This window comes from Poecile atricapillus, chromosome 16 (assembly GCF_030490865.1).
Source record: "Poecile atricapillus isolate bPoeAtr1 chromosome 16, bPoeAtr1.hap1, whole genome shotgun sequence".
Classification (NCBI taxonomy): domain Eukaryota; kingdom Metazoa; phylum Chordata; class Aves; order Passeriformes; family Paridae; genus Poecile; species Poecile atricapillus.
The window spans coordinates 881,989-899,588 of record NC_081264.1 but is presented as its reverse complement, the minus strand read 5'-3'; the positions used below and the strand labels follow the sequence as shown (position 1 = coordinate 899,588).

The following is a 17,600-nucleotide window of genomic DNA, read 5'->3' as shown; positions in this document are numbered from 1 at the left end:
TCATGCTTGATTGGCTCTTGTGTCCAAAAAACTACAAGCTCTTATTTAAGATTTTTCCATAATTGCCTATTGATAAGAATTCAGCTGCCTGGAGACTCTCTATTATGTTTTTCCTGTGCTCTGTGTATTTTCATGACACAGATAAGAAATAACCATCTCTGAGTCAGCTTTGCTGCTGTCAAATCTAAGGCACACATGCACAGGCAGCGTGAGACTCATCTGCTCACAAAACCCGCCTAAAATCCCTTTTTTTCTCCAAAGGGGAAAAAAACCCAATGAAATTAATGAAAAATTGACCTAGCTGTAGTTACTTGTTTTATTTCCTTCATTAAAAATGACAAATGTATTCTGGAGTTAGCACATGTGGAGCACTGCTGGCTGTATTTATGACAGAAATAAGCACAAGTTCTTTCCTTTGAAATAAAACACTCTACACCTATTATTAGCGAGAGATCTGCACTACAGCACTTGAATATATCCACTCGCCTGTTGACACCTCTCTGAAATAGGAGGAATATTATAATGTTAAAAATAGAAAGCATGAATATTGGTGATGTACAAACAAAAAAGAAAGTAATATCCACAGAGCACAGAAACAATATGTAAATTAAGAGCTAATGTAGATACAGAAAAAAAAAAAAAATCTCATCTTTTAGGAGGAAACATCTTGAGAAATTGCCTTGACATCTTTATGCACATTCTTTGAGATGTGGCTCGCATGGCATCAATGAATTTAATCTACAATATATTTAATATAATCTACAATATATTGAAATTGCAATTGCCTAACATCACACACATGTATGTAACTTAATTTGAATTATTAGTCATGGAGATCATTCTTAAGGCCTGATATGAGGCTGCACCAATTTCTTTCATATTTCTACCCAGGTCTTTGAGGGGGGAAAAGCAGCAAAAGCCGTGTGCACTTCTTTGCGACTACATCCCATTTTTTCCTTGAAAGTTCCTGGACTTTCCCAAATCCTTGAGCCTCTCCAGGCTCCAGTTTTGTAGAATCCTGTGGGGATTGAAGCAGCTTATGGCCAGAGCCTTCACATGTGCTGAGCAGCTGTCAGAGCAGCCTCCAACAGGAGACACAACCCTTGCACGGCAATAATGGGAAATCCTTTCCAGGTGCTTTCCCTAGCAAATCACATTCCAATTGTTGCCTTATTTCCCTTTTTTCCCGGGTCTGTGCTACATGAAGGAGCTCCCTCTGCATTCCTCCTCTCCTTTCTCTACAGCAGCAGCCCCTCTAACAGAGCACGTGGCTCTGTTAACTTTAATGCCTTCGTTTGGTGACAATTAAGGAAGAGATATTCAGCAGAATGAATTGACACACCAGACTGTTTGAAGTGTCCTTTAATCTTCTGCATGATTTTAAAAGTTCAGCTGCTTATTTCATTTAGAGATCAGGCTAAAGCAGCTCCCTGCTCCCCTCCTCCTTTCCCTGTAAAGAAGCTGTGCCAGCCTGCAGAAATATTGTCTGTCTTGGATGCAGTGACTGCCCCGAGGAGGAGAGCTCCAGATGAGTTCAATCCAGCTTGTTTCATTGCTAATTTCAGAGGCCATGTAGAGCTGCTTCTTCCCCTGCCTTAACAGACAAATTGACTTTCTAATTTTAGAGCAGGAGACTTCTGCACAGGCACAGACCAAAAATGCTCCTTTTCTGATGGATCTAAATACAGATTTATGCTCTGAAAAACCACAGCACCTGAGGGACTTCAAAAGCTTGCCATGAAAAATGGTATTTGGGAAGGTTTCCCCACAGCCAGATGTTTAAACAACAATGCCCACATTGCTCCTTCCTGGGGATGTGCCAGTTTGAAGCAGCCCTGCTCACCCTACATTACAACATTAAAACAAGGTTGGGGGTACAAATGAAGTGCTGTAATTTACTCCTTCCTGTGTTTGCACTGTAAGGACCTTCATAAATATACATTCTACTTTTCCTTCTAGACTACATCTAAATATTTGCTTGCTCTGCTCTGCCCCTGGCACAGCTCTTCCTTTTCCACGTTAAAAAGTTCCATTTATTGCATCATTTTGGGGATGGAAAATGAAATGTGAAGTCTGGGAAGTGAAAAGGGGATGAGAGCTGGCCAGAGGACACAGGGCTGTGTTTGACAGGATTCTGTACCTGAGAGCTGCTTTCAGCTCCTGGATAATTCTGCATTTCCATAGAATGAAACTCGGCAGTTTCTGTGCTGCCCATGGAAGCACCTGGATGATCATTAGCAGTTCATTAGGACTTTTGGGGGTGTTTACATGTCCTGATTACAACTGAAGAGTAAAAAAATCTTTATTTGTGGTTTATCCAAGAAGCAGAAGCAGCATTTCTTTTCATAAACAGGATTAATCCCTTAAACCACTGAACAAGAGATATTTTCCTAGAGACTTACATAATGATGAGAGTGCCAAAACCACAAACCTAAAGTAATGAGCAAAAAATACAGCTTTTACAAAACAGCTGCTGATTGCCACCATCTCAGAGATTTGATCATAAGGCTGCATTTCTAAAACTGTCATTTATCCCAAAACTCTGGAGACAGCTGAATTCCTGATCCTTTGCTGCTGAACCACTGCAAATAAGATTTATTTTCATGTCCTTTATGAGAACAAAGTCTTGATTTTTGAACAAATAGTAATTTTTCATCAAGACATTGTAATTCTCTTTGAGACTCTTAAGGACTAAGTCAGAGGTTTATCTTCCTCAAATACAGAAAACAAATGTAGAATAAACCCACAACCCCCCCCTCTCTTCCTCAGCATTCTTGGTATTGAACGTGCATAAAATCCAACCTGATTCAATCTCTCAGAACCTAAAAACAATTGCAATATAGACAATAGGAATGCACTGAATGTGAAAATGCATTTCTAACATAAAACAGATATTGGTGAGATCATGGGAATAACGTGGATTTGAAAGCTACAAAATAATTAAGAAAATTCAAAATTATTTGGAATTGCAAAATCCTCCATTCAGTAGTTGACAACTTGGCAAAAGAATGAAGCTGTAAAATGAAGCTATAAATTTCCATGTCAGAGGTGTATCCAGCTTTTGGGAAAACCAAGTTCAATTGTAGCCATTTTGCCATGTGCAGTAGAATTTAGGAGAACAGCATTGTCTGTTTCTATTAAAATATGTTTAGAATTGCAAAGCAACACTCAAAAATAGAAGTTATGAAGTTTCTTACACTTCCAAACAAGGACTCAAAGACTGGCAAGGGACACAATTTGGATCAATTTTGGATTTTGCATCCAAAATGCAAAACAGAAATTTGTTTTCCTTTTAGAAATCTCCCCAGATTTTTCCAGACTGTGGCTCAGGACAGGAGGGAGACGTTATTTTGAAACCCACGTCATACCCAGACTTGTCAGAGCTCGTCTGCCAAACTCCTCTGTGCCCATGGTCCTGTGGAACGAGTGCCATGTGTTCATGTGAGACTGTTCCTCATGAATATGCAGCAAAGATTCCCTCCAACTCATTTCTGCAACACAATTCTGTGTCCTCATTTCTGCAGCTCCTGCAAGCTCCTCCGCTATGGATGCTGGCAAGTGCATCATGTATGGACAGCACGGATAATGTGCTCTACATACATTGCATTTCATCATTCTCTGCTCATTTTTTACACTCATCTCTCCTTCTCTTCCAGGCCTTTTTTGTTTTCCTTGCCTTCACTACTTCACACAAAGGCCTGCATATGTCTGTAAGAAAATTAATTGCTTCAACAATTAACAGGAAAATGCATCTCAGAGGAAACACTTCACGATCGATCTGTTTCCAGGTACAATATTTGCCACTCAGGAATAGATTAATTGGATTGAAAATTATTCAAGCTAATTATTTTCTCTCTCGTATGAGATTAAATGGAAGAGTCTAATAAATGGAAAATGAAGAAGTTCCACTCAGCACTTCACGAGCTCACGGTGCTGTTCCAGTTCAAGGATTCTGCTCATCCTGTGACCAAGGACTTGCTCTGGGTCACGGGTAAGACTTCCAGAAGAGAAAGTATCTTGTCAAAATTGAAGGGATTTTCAAGTATTTCAGCTGAAGCTGAGAAAAAGGCAGGCAGGCATTCCTGCACCATGCCAGGGAAAATTTCTCTCAGGAATGCCTGGTGAGAGTATCCATCCATTCAGGTAACTGCACCTTTGAATATTCGCTTCAGGTGAGCCCTGAACTAAGAATAACATGAGCACATCTGGAAGTGCAGGTGATCCCTCCCTGGCAGTGAATCCCAGGCACGGGATCTGGGCTGGATCCTCCTGGAACAGAGACCCCAGTGGATGCACCCCGTGCCAGGGGCCACATCCCCATGGGCTGTGCCTTCACCCCACAGAGCAGGAGAATCACACAAATAACCAGGTCACAAAACACCTTGGACATCATCAAGTCCAACTTCTGACCTAACAGGAAGAACTCTGTGGGCTCCTGGGTAACAGAGGGAACAGGGGCTGTAGTAACTCCTGCACTTTTCCAAGGAATCATGCAACAGGCTGCTCATCCCTTCCAGCCTGCTTTATTTGCCATAGGCACAGCCTGAATCCCCACTCCTACTCACTCCAAAATGTACTTTTGTCTCACTTCCTACTACGCCTTTTCTGTGCATTCCTCTGCTCAGATTTGGTGTCAAACTCTCGTACACAGGACAGGATTCATCATTCACACCACGAGCGTGGATTTCAAGCTGAGATCTCTGACAGAGATGCAAATGCAAAGGGAATTGAACGTTTCACAGCCCCAGGTGATGCTCACTCCAGACCTGGGCTCCAGACTGAGCCTTTGCCAGTGCTGTAGAGCTGCAGATTCCCAGCAGGGGAATGACTCCCTCCCTCCATGGATCCCAGAACATCCAGGGAACACACACACCCCGCTCTGCAAATCCCACAGCTCCCATTCCTGTCCTGTTCCCAGTTCCTCACACACACACACACGTGTCTCTGTCACACCCAGGGACACCCACAGACAAGGCATCCTCAACACCCAAAATCTTCCACTGCCACGGAAGCCAACAGAAACTCCAAAAGGAGATTGAGACAGCCCAGCAATTCCAGAGAACCGTGCCATGGATGTACCTGCACAATAAACGTGGCAGCCATAAAATAATGCAAATGTCCAGTGAACTCAGCCTTGTACCGGCAGCTGGAATTTATTTAGGATGTGTTTTGGCATTTAGAAGGATGCCACACTGTGTTACACCATTCCCTTAACCTTCTGGCCCATGCTTTGTTGTGATTTGGATGTGATAGATTGGTTTTTTCATCCTAAACATGGGAATTCCCTTATCTCAAGAGCAACAGGCGTATTTTTAGCCTCAGCTCATATTTTAAGTCATCCACTCAACTTTCCAACTCTCTCAGTAATTAGTATCACTTCTTACAAGATTTCCTCCAAGGGAAAAAAAAAAAAATCAACAGCACCATTAGAGATATTTTCCTAAGACACACGTTTGCATTTAATATTAGATTTTTAATAGACAGGAGATTACTCACTTGCTGTCTCTTTTGTAATAGAAAGCAAACTGGTTTTGTCCCACTGGAATTGTTATTTTGAGCCTCTGGGCTACTAAAGGTTTAAGAAGTACAGTGCTAAGTACCACAAACACAAAGCAAGCATAACGATGATGAATCCTGAAGGTTCTTAAGGGAAATAATTCTTTCTCAAGTTTAAAATTGTGTTTATTAAACTGTGTAACAGCAGGGCAAAAATACAGACACTAAATATGAATGAGGTTATCCAGAGCACTGGAAATATCCTTTAGCTACTTCAACACCAGACAGAAAGGAGGGCCTGTGCTCTACAGGGGAGGTGACAGAAATACCCCCAGGGCACCTGCACATCACCCAGGAAGAGAGGACAAAATTCCCAGCACATCCATGGATTACCTGCCCTTTCTGCAACTGACTTCTGGCAGCAAACTGCTTCCCCTCAGCTTGTTTCCCTCAGATTATTTGGTTCCCAGCTCTTCATGCCAAGAACTCTCAGTGAAAGGGGATTGAGCCCTTGACATTATTTACTGTTTGTGCATCAGCTGATTGCAGAGCTGCAGTGCCTTCAGAAGAACCCCTGACAACCCCTTTTAGCTTTCATGCTGAGCACTGTGCCACAGAACCTCATTGTACCCACAGTGCTGCATGGAGAACTGCAGGAGCAAGCCTGAGTACCAGCACATCACAGCTTTGTGTCTTGAGAACCTATTGAAATGCCAAAAATGAAACTCTGACTACTCCCACGTGAGCATTAGAAAATGTTCTCTCGTTATGTGAGCACAGGAATCATCAGGATTCCTCCCAGGTTCACCCACAGCTCCACCTCTGAGCCAGCACAGTGGCTGCTGCTGAAGCCAGCACAGCTTTTCTTTATTCCCAGCTGAACCCACAAACAAGGGAGTACTGAGCACCTGTTCTATGTTCAATTCTTGTATCATTTCAGAGCCCCATCCATGAAGTACCCGTGGGTCCCCGCTTTCCATGGCTATTTTCATGTGTAACGTAAAAGCCAGCAAGATTTAATCCAGAAACACAAAGGGGACAGCATGCTTTCAGATGAGCTAGGCCAGGAAATGAAATCCACCCTCCCCAGAGCAGCCAGCAGTGATTCTGTTCCCAGCTGTGCCCCGAGGCCACATCTGGCTGAGCTGGGCCAGGGTGCCCTGATGGGAACATGGAACTGCTCCAGCTCCAATCGGGAACACTTCCCCAGGATGTCCTTAGCTGTGACCCTGCAGAGAACACACAATCTCCTCCCTGGGTTCTGGGTGGACAGAGGAGGACTCCAGAGCTGTGTGGAGGTGGTGGACAGCTGGGGAATGGCCACTGGCCTGTGACCAGAGGCCACCAGTCCCCACTGTCTGTCCCTGGCCATATTCCCCCTGGAACACATTGTCACAAAAGCAGAGCCAAAGCTAAGAATGACCAAGAGAACTGAGACCTGCTGCAAACCCCTCTGGAAGGAACATCTCTGTTGCTTTATTGCATTTACCCATGAGCTGTGTCATTAATCCCACACAAATTATTGCCAGCGGGAGCTCCAGCTCTCCCAGGCTGTGTGGGGAGCCAGCAGTGACCCTGGCAGTGATCCCAGTGATCCCAGTGACCCTGGCAGTGATCCCAGTGACCCTGGCAGTGATCCCAGTGACCCCAGTGATCCCAGTGATCCCAGTGATCCCAGTGACCCTGCCAGTGATCCCAGTGATCCCAGTGATCCCAGTGACCCCAGCTCTGCTCCAGCTCTCCCAGCTGTGTGGGGAGCCAGCAGTGACCCTGGCAGTGATCCCAGTGATCCCAGTGATCCCAGTGACCCCAGTGATCCCAGTGATCCCAGTGATCCCAGTGACCCTGGCAGTGATCCCAGTGATCCCAGTGACCCTGGAAGTGATCCCAGTGATCCCAGTGATCCCAGTGATCCCAGCTCTGCTCCAGCTCTCCCTGGCTGTGTGGGGAGCCAGCACTGACCCTGTCAGTGACCCTGGCAGTGATCCCAGTGATCCCAGTGATCCCAGTGACCCCAGTGATCCCAGTGATCCCAGTGACCCCAGTGATCCCAGTGACCCTGGCAGTGATCCCAGTGATCCCAGTGATCCCAGCTCTGCTCCAGCTCTCCCAGCTGTGTGGGGAGCCAGCAGTGACCCTGCCAGTGATCCCAGTGATCCCAGTGATCCCAGTGACCCTGGCAGTGATCCCAGTGATCCCAGTGATCCCAGTGATCCCAGCTCAGCTCCAGCTCTCCCAGCTGTGTGGGGAGCCAGCAGTGACCCTGTCAGTGATCCCAGTGATCCCAGTGATCCCAGTGACCCCAGTGATCCCAGTGATCCCAGCTCTGCTCCAGCTCTCCCAGGTGTGTGGGGAGCCAGCAGTGACCCTGGCAGTGATCCCAGTGATCCCAGTGATCCCAGTGATCCCAGTGATCCCAGTGATCCCAGTGACCCTGGCAGTGATCCCAGTGACCCTGGCAGCGATCCCAGTGATCCCAGTGATCCCAGTGACCCCAGTGATCCCAGTGATCCCAGTGACCCTGGCAGTGATCCCAGTGATCCCAGTGATCCCAGTGACCCCAGTGATCCCAGTGATCCCAGTGACCCTGGCAGTGATCCCAGTGATCCCAGTGATCCCAGTGATCCCAGTGATCCCAGTGACCCTGGCAGTGATCCCAGTGATCCCAGTGATCCCAGTGACCCCAGCTCTGCTCCAGCTCTCCCAGGTGTGTGGGGAGCCAGCACAGCTCTGCCAGTGATCCCAGTGATCCCAGTGATCCCAGTGACCCTGGCAGTGATCCCAGTGATCCCAGTGACCCCAGTGATCCCAGTGACCCTGGCAGTGATCCCAGTGATCCCAGTGATCCCAGTGATCCCAGTGATCCCAGTGATCCCAGCTCTGCTCCAGCTCTCCCAGGTGTGTGGGGAGCCAGGACTGACCCTGGCAGTGATCCCAGTGATCCCAGTGATCCCAGTGATCCCAGTGATCCCAGTGACCCTGCCAGTGATGGCAGTGATGGCAGTGATGGCAGTGATCCCAGTGATCCCAGTGATCCCAGTGACCCCAGCTCTGCTCCAGCAGCTCCAGTGCTGGAACCTGCAGGCTTTGGGACACCTCAGAACCGCTACGTTACTATTTCAAAAGGATCATCCCTGAATGAGGGGATTTATTTCCTTTAATGGTTTCAAAAGAGCTGATTCTCACCTTTCCCACTTCCAGCAAAACCCAAAGGCCCAGGAACAGCCTTGCTGTCTGAGGAGAGCCCAAGATTCAGCTGAGATGAAAGGGAATTGTCTCTGCCCTTTGAGCAGAATTCCCTGTGTTATCTCCTCCATGTGGATGTCACCGAGACAGGAGTTCCCCTCTAAGCTGCCAAAGGCCATCCCAAGCCTTTCACATCTTTCTGCAATTTTTGTTTTGAAATGAATGACTCTCAAACCAACAGGTGAAAAAGTTGTAATAATAATGCCTTTATCTAATAATTGGTTATTATCTCATCTCTTTGCTTTTGATTTGATTCAGGATGATAACCGTAAACATTTTTCCTAGTGCATTAGCACTGAGTAGAATGATTTCAAGATAGATTCTGCATTTCTTGCTAAATAAAACAGTTCTCTTTTTAAAAAAAATGGAAAAAGTGGGTCAGTGTGTAAAATAATAATGCACTGAGGCTTGGTTCAGACAAATTTATTTTGCCTCAACATCTCAAGGGGTTCTATCTCTGTGGGCACATTTAAGCTTTGAAATGAGCAATAGAGGTTTGTGACTAATTGCCTTCAAACACAGGAATGTAAACATGACTTCTGAGATGTTCAGCACTTTCACATTATCACAACAGACAAACTCTTGGAAGCCTGGAGGTTTCCAATAACACAGGAAGGAGCAGGAAAGCCCAAAGTGTACCCAGCAGAAAACTCTAACAGCACCCAGGGTATATATGTGTGATATACATATCACACTGATCATTAGCTGATCATTACCCACACGTCTCAGAAGCAGAAATGGAGTTCAACTCTGCTGTGTCACAATTAAATGAACACATTCTGTCTGCCCAGCAACAGATATCTTAATCTATTACATCAGCACCAACAATGCTGAGTGAACAGACAGATTTTTAGGGCTGAATAATTATTCTCAGAAAATAATTTTGGAATCACATAAAAGTGTCACCTTTCTCCCTTCCCTCCTGTTTCCCTCCATAATAAAACCAGCATTAAAAAATGAATGGGAGAAATCTTTTTTGCTTAGAATTCCCATCAACAAATAATGCATTAGGTTGCCACCAAAATCCCCAAATATCCAGCCTAGGCCAGCCCTTCACCCACTGGTCCTGCCCTGCTCTGGAAGCACCACAGGAGTTTATTCCATCCTCAAAGTCTGATTGCTGCAGTCTCCTTCTTGCTTTTATTTCACTGTGACAAAGTGAAGTTCTCGTGATTCCCACAGGATGGGATGTGACAAAATACAAGGGGATTTTTTTACTACATCACACATTCTTTTCTCTCATTTTAGAGTAGAAATTTCTCTTTCCAAGCAATAATCCATTTCTAGGTGACAAAGTCACATGAACACATGGGAACAAGAAAAAAAAAAAATTGATGGTGATCTAAAGCATTAAACTACTTTTATGAAGCATTTTGATGAAGAGCAGCAAGAGAGAGTGTAATTATTGTGGCCATTAGGCTGTTATTTATGTTAAATTTGTTGCTCTTGTTGGCTTCAGAAGCGTTTTAGGACTACTCCTGGGAGTCCATCAGATGTACTGGCATGTGCAACAAGTAGAGAGCGAGGCAATAGCTCACTGCATTTACAACATGAAAATGTTTAATAACTGCATGTGAAAATGACAGAAACAGGGCACCAAGGACAACGGCATAAATGCAACAGAAAGAAAATATCGTGTAGCAAAATCAAAGGCAATGTTGCTATACCTTTTCCTGACCCCTGTTATTATTTAATATCAAGTTAATTTCTTCAATTATAAAATTGTTAAGAAAATAAAGCACTGAAATACAGTACCATGAACAAGTGAGAGCTGCAGGAATAAATGAGGGATATAGCCTAGAAAATCCTGTTTCAGTCTCTCACTGTGTCCACGTTCTCACAGATTTAGCCACTCATAGTTCAAACTGAAAATCAGTTTCTCTGACAGCAGCATCTGGTTTCAGGCAGCACAAACCAGCAACTCCTTCAGTGCTACAGAACTGAGGAGGAAAAGTATCAAAACAAATGCTGTCCTTGTTACATTTCCTGCAAAAGGGAATTGCTGGGCAAAGCTGATGTGTTAAACAATTGAAATACTTCTGGTGATAAGGCAGGAAATGGTCATTAAGGTTCTACTCAGAGATGGCCAAGCTTTGTCTGTAGTTATTTTGTATTTGATTGAATCAGTGGCTTCATTCCTGCCACAGGCACAGAGAACAGTAACAAAATGGGAATAACAAACATTTATACCCAAAAGTGTAAACATGAATAGAACACTGCAAGAGGATCACGGCACCCATTAGTATCACATCACAACATTTGCCTGATGTCTCCACAGCAGCTGTGGGTAGAGGGAAGTGCTGTCAGTCCTGTTCTGCAGATGAGAAAAACCCAATAAATCTCCATTTCCAGCCACCCCAGTGATTTTCCAAGCCCACCCTGCCTGGGACGCCACCAGCCCAGCAGCAACCAGGGGGAAGAACAGGCAGCAATCCACATTTTAACTTCTGCCTGCTCCTCATCTCAACCCTCACTGGCACGGCACAGAGAACCCCTTTCAGGTATGGTGAGAACAGCTCCAACAAAATCTTTAGGAAATGCAGGAGTCCTTAACCTCACTCTCCTGTTCCATTCACCTCATTGCATGAGGAATTAACAAAAATGAAATCAGCCAGCTTCTGAAGGACAAAAGTAAAGGATGGCACAGATGAGGATGCGTGTCCCTGGCTCAGTCAGTGCTTGGAGGCTTTCCCCAGTCCCATTTCTGGTCACTCTTTAATTCCCACCCCGTTTTCTCTTTGCTTGTTTGGTCACCTGCTTGACAGGAGAGGGGTGGGAGATGGATGCTTCCCATGAAGAACAGCAGTGCTCTACAGATGCTACAAGCACTAAACCCATCTAATGATCTCCTGGGTCAGGATTTAGAGCCTTACCAAATTATTACTGCCTGAGAATGAAATCAGAAGAATTGGGGAGAACTTTCTAATTGCTTCACCATTAACCTGGAACACTGTCGCAAGCCGTAATAAGCAAAGCGCCAGAGCTTCAAATCATATTTGACAGATGGGCTTAATTAGTTATTCTTAGACAGAATCATAATATTTGCTGTTAATATTCATCTGAAAACACCCTGCTGGCTGTGATAATATTTATATGTTAATCCTGTTACGATAAGCTGCCGGTGCCAGAACCTCTCCAAACAAAATGACGGATATATTTCAAACCCCGATAAGGAAACGCTCTGGCGTTCTGCTCGCGTTTGTCACTTGCACAAGTGCCTCCCTAAGCCGTGAAATTACACTTGTCACACTGAGTTAGCTTTATTAACACTATTTTCTGATCCATGTAAAACTATCAGGAACACAAAGGTACTGAATCTGCAGTTAATTAACATTGCCACCTTTGCATCCATGTGATCAGACCTCTGCTTTTTAGGAGAAATTAAAGAATATGCAAACAGAGTTTGTGCAAGTCCTAAATGAACTGTGGAGGAAAAAATTCGGTAAGGGACATCAATATTTAACTCTTACCCCTTTTGCCTATTTGGTGACATCAAACATTTCTAGATAAGGATAAAATTATTTCCCTAAAACTGGAGAGCACACTCCACTCTCTTTCCCCATGAAATGCTTCATCTTGCTTCTTAAAATGCACAGCTAAACAGATCCCACTACATTTAATGAAGAAAACAGTACACCAGGTAATGAATTGCAAATATTTTGCACTCATTTACAAAGAGGGAGGAAGAAGTTCTCAAAAGTGAGAAAACCAGAAAATCTCAGCTGGGAACTCGATGGAACAAATCAAACCAGCAGTTACAGGAGAGGTATACGTGTAACCTTGTTCTCCCTGGATTTTCTTCCCAGTAAAATCTGTGTATGAGCTCAGATTTCTTTTAATAAACATCCAGCAATGTTTATACTCAGCATGTGCAAGCACACAGAATCCACAAGCACTGCCTGAAAGATGACACAATAATTTATTTTTTGTGTACCAGGGGTCATTTTAAAGGATTGCCACCGGATGATAAATAGTGAAGGGAAGTTAAGTTGCCAAGATTCAATTTCCCCATGAGGCTGCTTTATATTTTCCTGCTGAGGAAGAGGAACCAGGCAAATGCACTCTATGGCCCCAACAAGATAAAGCGTGATGGAAAACTCATGGCTGAAGTAATCTCTGATTTTGCTCCAATGCCCATTTCAGTCAATGGAAATATTCACATTTCCCTGCAGCAGCTTTGAGGGGGGTTTAAGGAATCTGACAGAAACAGCACAGAAAGCTCCCACCTTGGCAGGCACACACCTCCTGCTTTACCCAACCACATTCAGGCAGATACACGACAGTACCTGCTTCAGATGGGAAAATTCAGCACACTGTGATACAGGAACCGTGTAGAACCTGAGCTGTTATTGCAGAAAGTGATTCCTGCCATCATTACAGAGTTCTTCCCTTCCTCTTCTCTTCCCATACATGCAGATTGCAAGGAGATAAAACTTCCTAATTGTTAGGTTCAGAAGGTATTTACTTAAATACCATAAACCACATAATAAATCCCCCAAGCCCTATTATGTTTTGTAAAATTTCACACGTGAATCCCACGTGTAATGTGGGAAGTTTTCTAACAGCAATGCCAACCACAAAGCAAATGCAGTCAGGTCCTTATGAATGTGCAGTTCCAGAAGCAATAAATGAGCAGCACATTATATAAAAATATATTCATGAAACCAAATAGCTGTGATTAAAAAAGGAACATTTACCTGCTAGATGAAGGCATTTTAAGACAGATCAATGTTGTAGAATGGGAATGGAAAACAGAAAATCTATTTCCTTCCACAGATCAAAAATTCATATAAATCTCACCATCAACATCATCATCATCCAGTCACAAATGACCAAAACAAAACCAAGAAACAAACAAAGGAAAAGGACCCAACCCACCAAGAAAACCCCAATTAATAAACCAAACCAAAAAAATCCACCACAAACAGCCAGATAAAGACCCCCCTACTAAAATGTCTGGCACCAAATAATTTGAAGAAAGTTAAACTAGCCACAGAAACTTCGAAGACAGGAAGCAAGTTCTTCTGAAGAATTTGTGAGTACAGTAATTCCTGCTAGTTTTTACTTCCTCTGAGCACTAGGACTGAGTAATGGAGTACAAAATGCAGTAATGGAGCAATGCAGCACAAAACAAAGAGCCACAGCTTTTCCAAAGGCATTTCCCCAAGTGCTACAGGAAAATGTATTAAAACCATTCAAATGTTTTGCAGTGGACAAACAGCCATTAGCTCTGAACAGCGAGGCTGCAGGACGTGACCTACCTGTTGTCAGCAGCAGATTTCCTCTGGCAAAGCACAACAGCTGGTGCAGATTTCCCAGTATAATCCACACTCTCCCTGATGTCCCACAGGTAGGGGCTGCTGGCTCTCACGCTGAAAACGTTCACACCTCTCTTCACCTTCGCCCTAGGAGAGCAAGAAGATATTTCCCCAATTAGACAGCAAATGTCAGCTCCATTTATTCCTTGTTTCTTCATCGTGTTCTCATTGCTGCCCCCCAGAAAATGCCACCGCTCATTAGGAGTTCAACAGCAGGACAAGGGAAGGAGATGAGAGAATTAATTAAGACTTTCAGATTTTGAAGGAATTCTATCAAGAGAGAAATGTGATTGAACTAATGGTAATTACAGCTTTAGTCATAGCTCCATTGAAGGGTAGGTGTGTTCTGGAGCAGGCTCCTGGCTCCTCTCTTCCCTTCCCCACTCTGTGGGCACCACTGGCCATGGCAATGCTCTCTCCTGGCTCCCAGTTTTTGTACTGGAGCATTTCTGGTGTAAAACAGGGAGTTGGGTGCTGCAGTCAAGAGCCATTGCTAGGCCTTATTACAAGCAAAATCTACCCTTTCCTCCCTCTCTGGATTACTCAAAGATGACAGTCCTTATCTTTGCTCTTATTTTCATCATCTTCTTGAGCCCACAACATTTTCTTTTAATGCTGTTGGGCTTAATCGTCCTGTCAGCTCTGAACTTAAAAATGGCTATTTTTAAAAATTCCTATTTTTTTCCTGAAGCAACAGATTTCTCTGGAGCTCTGTTTCCATGGATGAGAGGTTAAACAACAGGAAAAGCAAACGAGACTGGCTCCTGTTGAGAGGTCCCTTCTAAGCCTCATGTGCTAGCATGATACTTCTGGAGCTGCATGTTAACAGAATAACCAGAATTAAAACCAGAAGTTATTAACCACAAGTGGAGAAGAGGGACTTTACATGGAGAGAGATGCATATATCTCTCAAATATCTGTTTTAATTCCTCTTTTCAGGTGTGGCACTCTTGAATTCTGTCTCTCCATAAATCTGTACCTCAGGGCACTACTGAATTACCCCACGGGTATAAATCTAATATTGGCCAAATGACTGAACCAGGAGTCCTGGGTGATGTTAACTGCTGGCTCCTGAATGTGTTTACAAGAAGTCCATTGTGGTCAAGGCTCATCTGTGAGGTGTCAGGAAATGACAGTTTAATTATATTTGCTTAAAATCTCATACACAAAATGCATTCAGTGCCACGGCAAGTTCTGAGTTCTGGGCAGAAACCCCAAAAAGTTATGTGAGGTTTTTGTGTGAGCAGCTGCTGCCACGCAGAGATGCAAACAGCAGTGAAACAGCTCTGCCCCCGCATGAAATTGCTCAGGAAATCTTTGAAGGACAAGATCCACACAGATGTTTTCAAAATAAAAAGCCAAAGGATTCCTTCAACTGTCTTGAACAAAAAGGATTATCTCTCCTTTCTTCCAGCGCTAACTCAATAGCAGTGGCTGCAATTTCCTCAGCACACCTGGAAGAATAAATACACAGAGGCTGCCAATTTTTGTGCAAATTCTCCTATGCTAATTTCACAGAATGAATTTTAAGCAGGTGCAGACACTGCTGCTGGAGCAGACATCCCCCAGGACAAGAGATCAGCGGGCAAAGGAGAGGGAATTGAACCACATTCCTGATGTCTCAGAGAGGGAGGTACAGAAAGGAGGTACAGAAAGGCCACACAATCGGGGTGAGACATTTCTCAGCACGTGTCTTTAGCCATTCCTGGGGACTGGCACCTGCTCCTGCCTCCCTGCTCCTCCCCAGGGAAGGAGAACTGCTGGTCCCCAGCTCAGAGCAGGACACAGGGAGGCTCAGGGTCCTGTCAGTTCACCTGGCTGATGTTGAGGAGCTCATCCCCAGCCTGGAGCTGTGTCTGTGGATGCAGTCCCAGCTCCCAGCCTGGAGCTGTCCCTGTGGCTGGATCTGTCCCTGTGGATGCAGTCCCAGCTCCCAGGCTGGATCTGTCCCTGTGGATGCAATCCCAGCCTGGAGCTGTCCCTGTGGCTGGATCTGTCCCTGTGGATGCAGTCCCAGCCTGGAGCTGTGTCTGTGGATGCAGTCCCAGGCTGGAGCTGTCCCTGTGGATGCAGTCCCAGCCTGGAGCTGTCCCTGTGGATGCAATCCCAGCCTGGAGCTGTCCCTGTGGCTGGAGCTGTCCCTGTGGATGCAGTCCCAGCCTGGATCTGTCCCTGTGGATGCAGTCCCAGCCTGGATCTGTCCCTGTGGATGCAGTCCCAGCCTGGAGCTGTCCCTGTGGCTGGAGCTGTCCCTGTGGATGCAGTCCCAGCCCAGAGCTGTCCCTGTGGATGCAATCCCAGCCTGGAGCTGTCCCTGTGGATGCAATCCCAGGCTGGAGCTGTCCCTGTGGCTGGAGCTGTCCCTGTGGATGCAGTCCCAGCCTGGAGCTGTCCCTGTGGATGCAGTCCCAGCCTGGATGCAGCTGATCTCCAGCTCCAGCCACGAGTGAGGAGCTGCTCTCATCTCCCACAGCCTGGAGCTGCCTGCTTGGCCCAGCTCTGTCCCAATGCTTTGTGTTGACTACAGCAGCTCAGCTTTTACACATTTTATTAACAAAACTGGCGTGCAATCAAGAAAAACAGCCTTAGACCATAGCAGGGTGTACCTTGCTCAGCTGGCACACTGCAGCAATTCAAAAGCTGGGCAGGGTCTCAGGACTGCTCAGCAAACAGATACACACTGAAAATCGAAAAAAAATCTCACTTGTATTTAAATTTCTCAGTCAGTTAAAGCTAAAAAGCTTTAAAAACTGTAGTAAAATAAGTGTACAAGCACAAAGCTGATGACATCCTCTTATTTTCTATCTGGACTCCTTTGAATACCAGGGAGAGGAGGTTAAGCCAGAAAAATGGACACAAAACCAGTAGGACAAGCTGAGTTTGTTTATCCTTGACAAACTTTATCCATCGACAAACTGCCATCCTGTACTGATTTTTAATGCTTCAAAACAAATGCAGATCCTTGGGGTAAATGCAGTCTGTGGATTTCTCTGAAGAGATAAGGTCTCATTTAATCATCTGTGAATGCTCCAATCCCATTTTACTGAACACAGTAACACGAGTTTGCTGTTTTCTACACAGTTAGAGGTTAGGAACTCGTTTTTAGAAATCAGATTAATATACTTCTATAATTATCATAGAAAGTTCAGTTCCTCATCCCAGGAAATGTTTTCCCCAGTAAGTTTCAGTGCTGTGTTTTCCACTGTTGGGCAATTGCAGCAATTTCCTCCCTCCATTTCCAGCAGCACTTTGCAATTTCCAAGGAATGACCTGGGTGAAAGGGGGTTGCTAACCACAGAAGGAGCTTTCTGCCAACAGATGAAGCTGAAGACACCTGAGGTGAGAGCACTGGGGCTCTCTCGCCTCCCTGCTGGCCCAGGGACACAGGGATGGACCCTGAGCTGCTCCTCAGTCACCCTCTCCCTTCAGCCCAGCATCTCTCAGCTGAGCACACAAAAACCTGCATGGCAAAGCTTTTCCATCTATCTTCCCTCAGTCAGCATCTCCTTCAGCCCAGCATCTCCCTTCAGCCCAGCATCT

At 45.0% G+C, this 17,600-nt stretch overlaps 1 protein-coding gene across 2 annotated transcripts in view; it reads right to left on the bottom strand.

Annotated features, from left to right (window-relative positions):
* TMEM132D (transmembrane protein 132D) overlaps positions 1 to 17,600 on the bottom strand; it is a 203,961-nt gene that overhangs the window by 105,747 nt on the left and 80,614 nt on the right. For both annotated transcript variants that reach the window (XM_058851866.1, XM_058851867.1), the window contains one exon: positions 14,004 to 14,147. In XM_058851866.1, the coding sequence (XP_058707849.1) occupies positions 14,004 to 14,147 (144 nt within the window). The remainder of the gene's footprint in view (positions 1 to 14,003; positions 14,148 to 17,600) is intronic.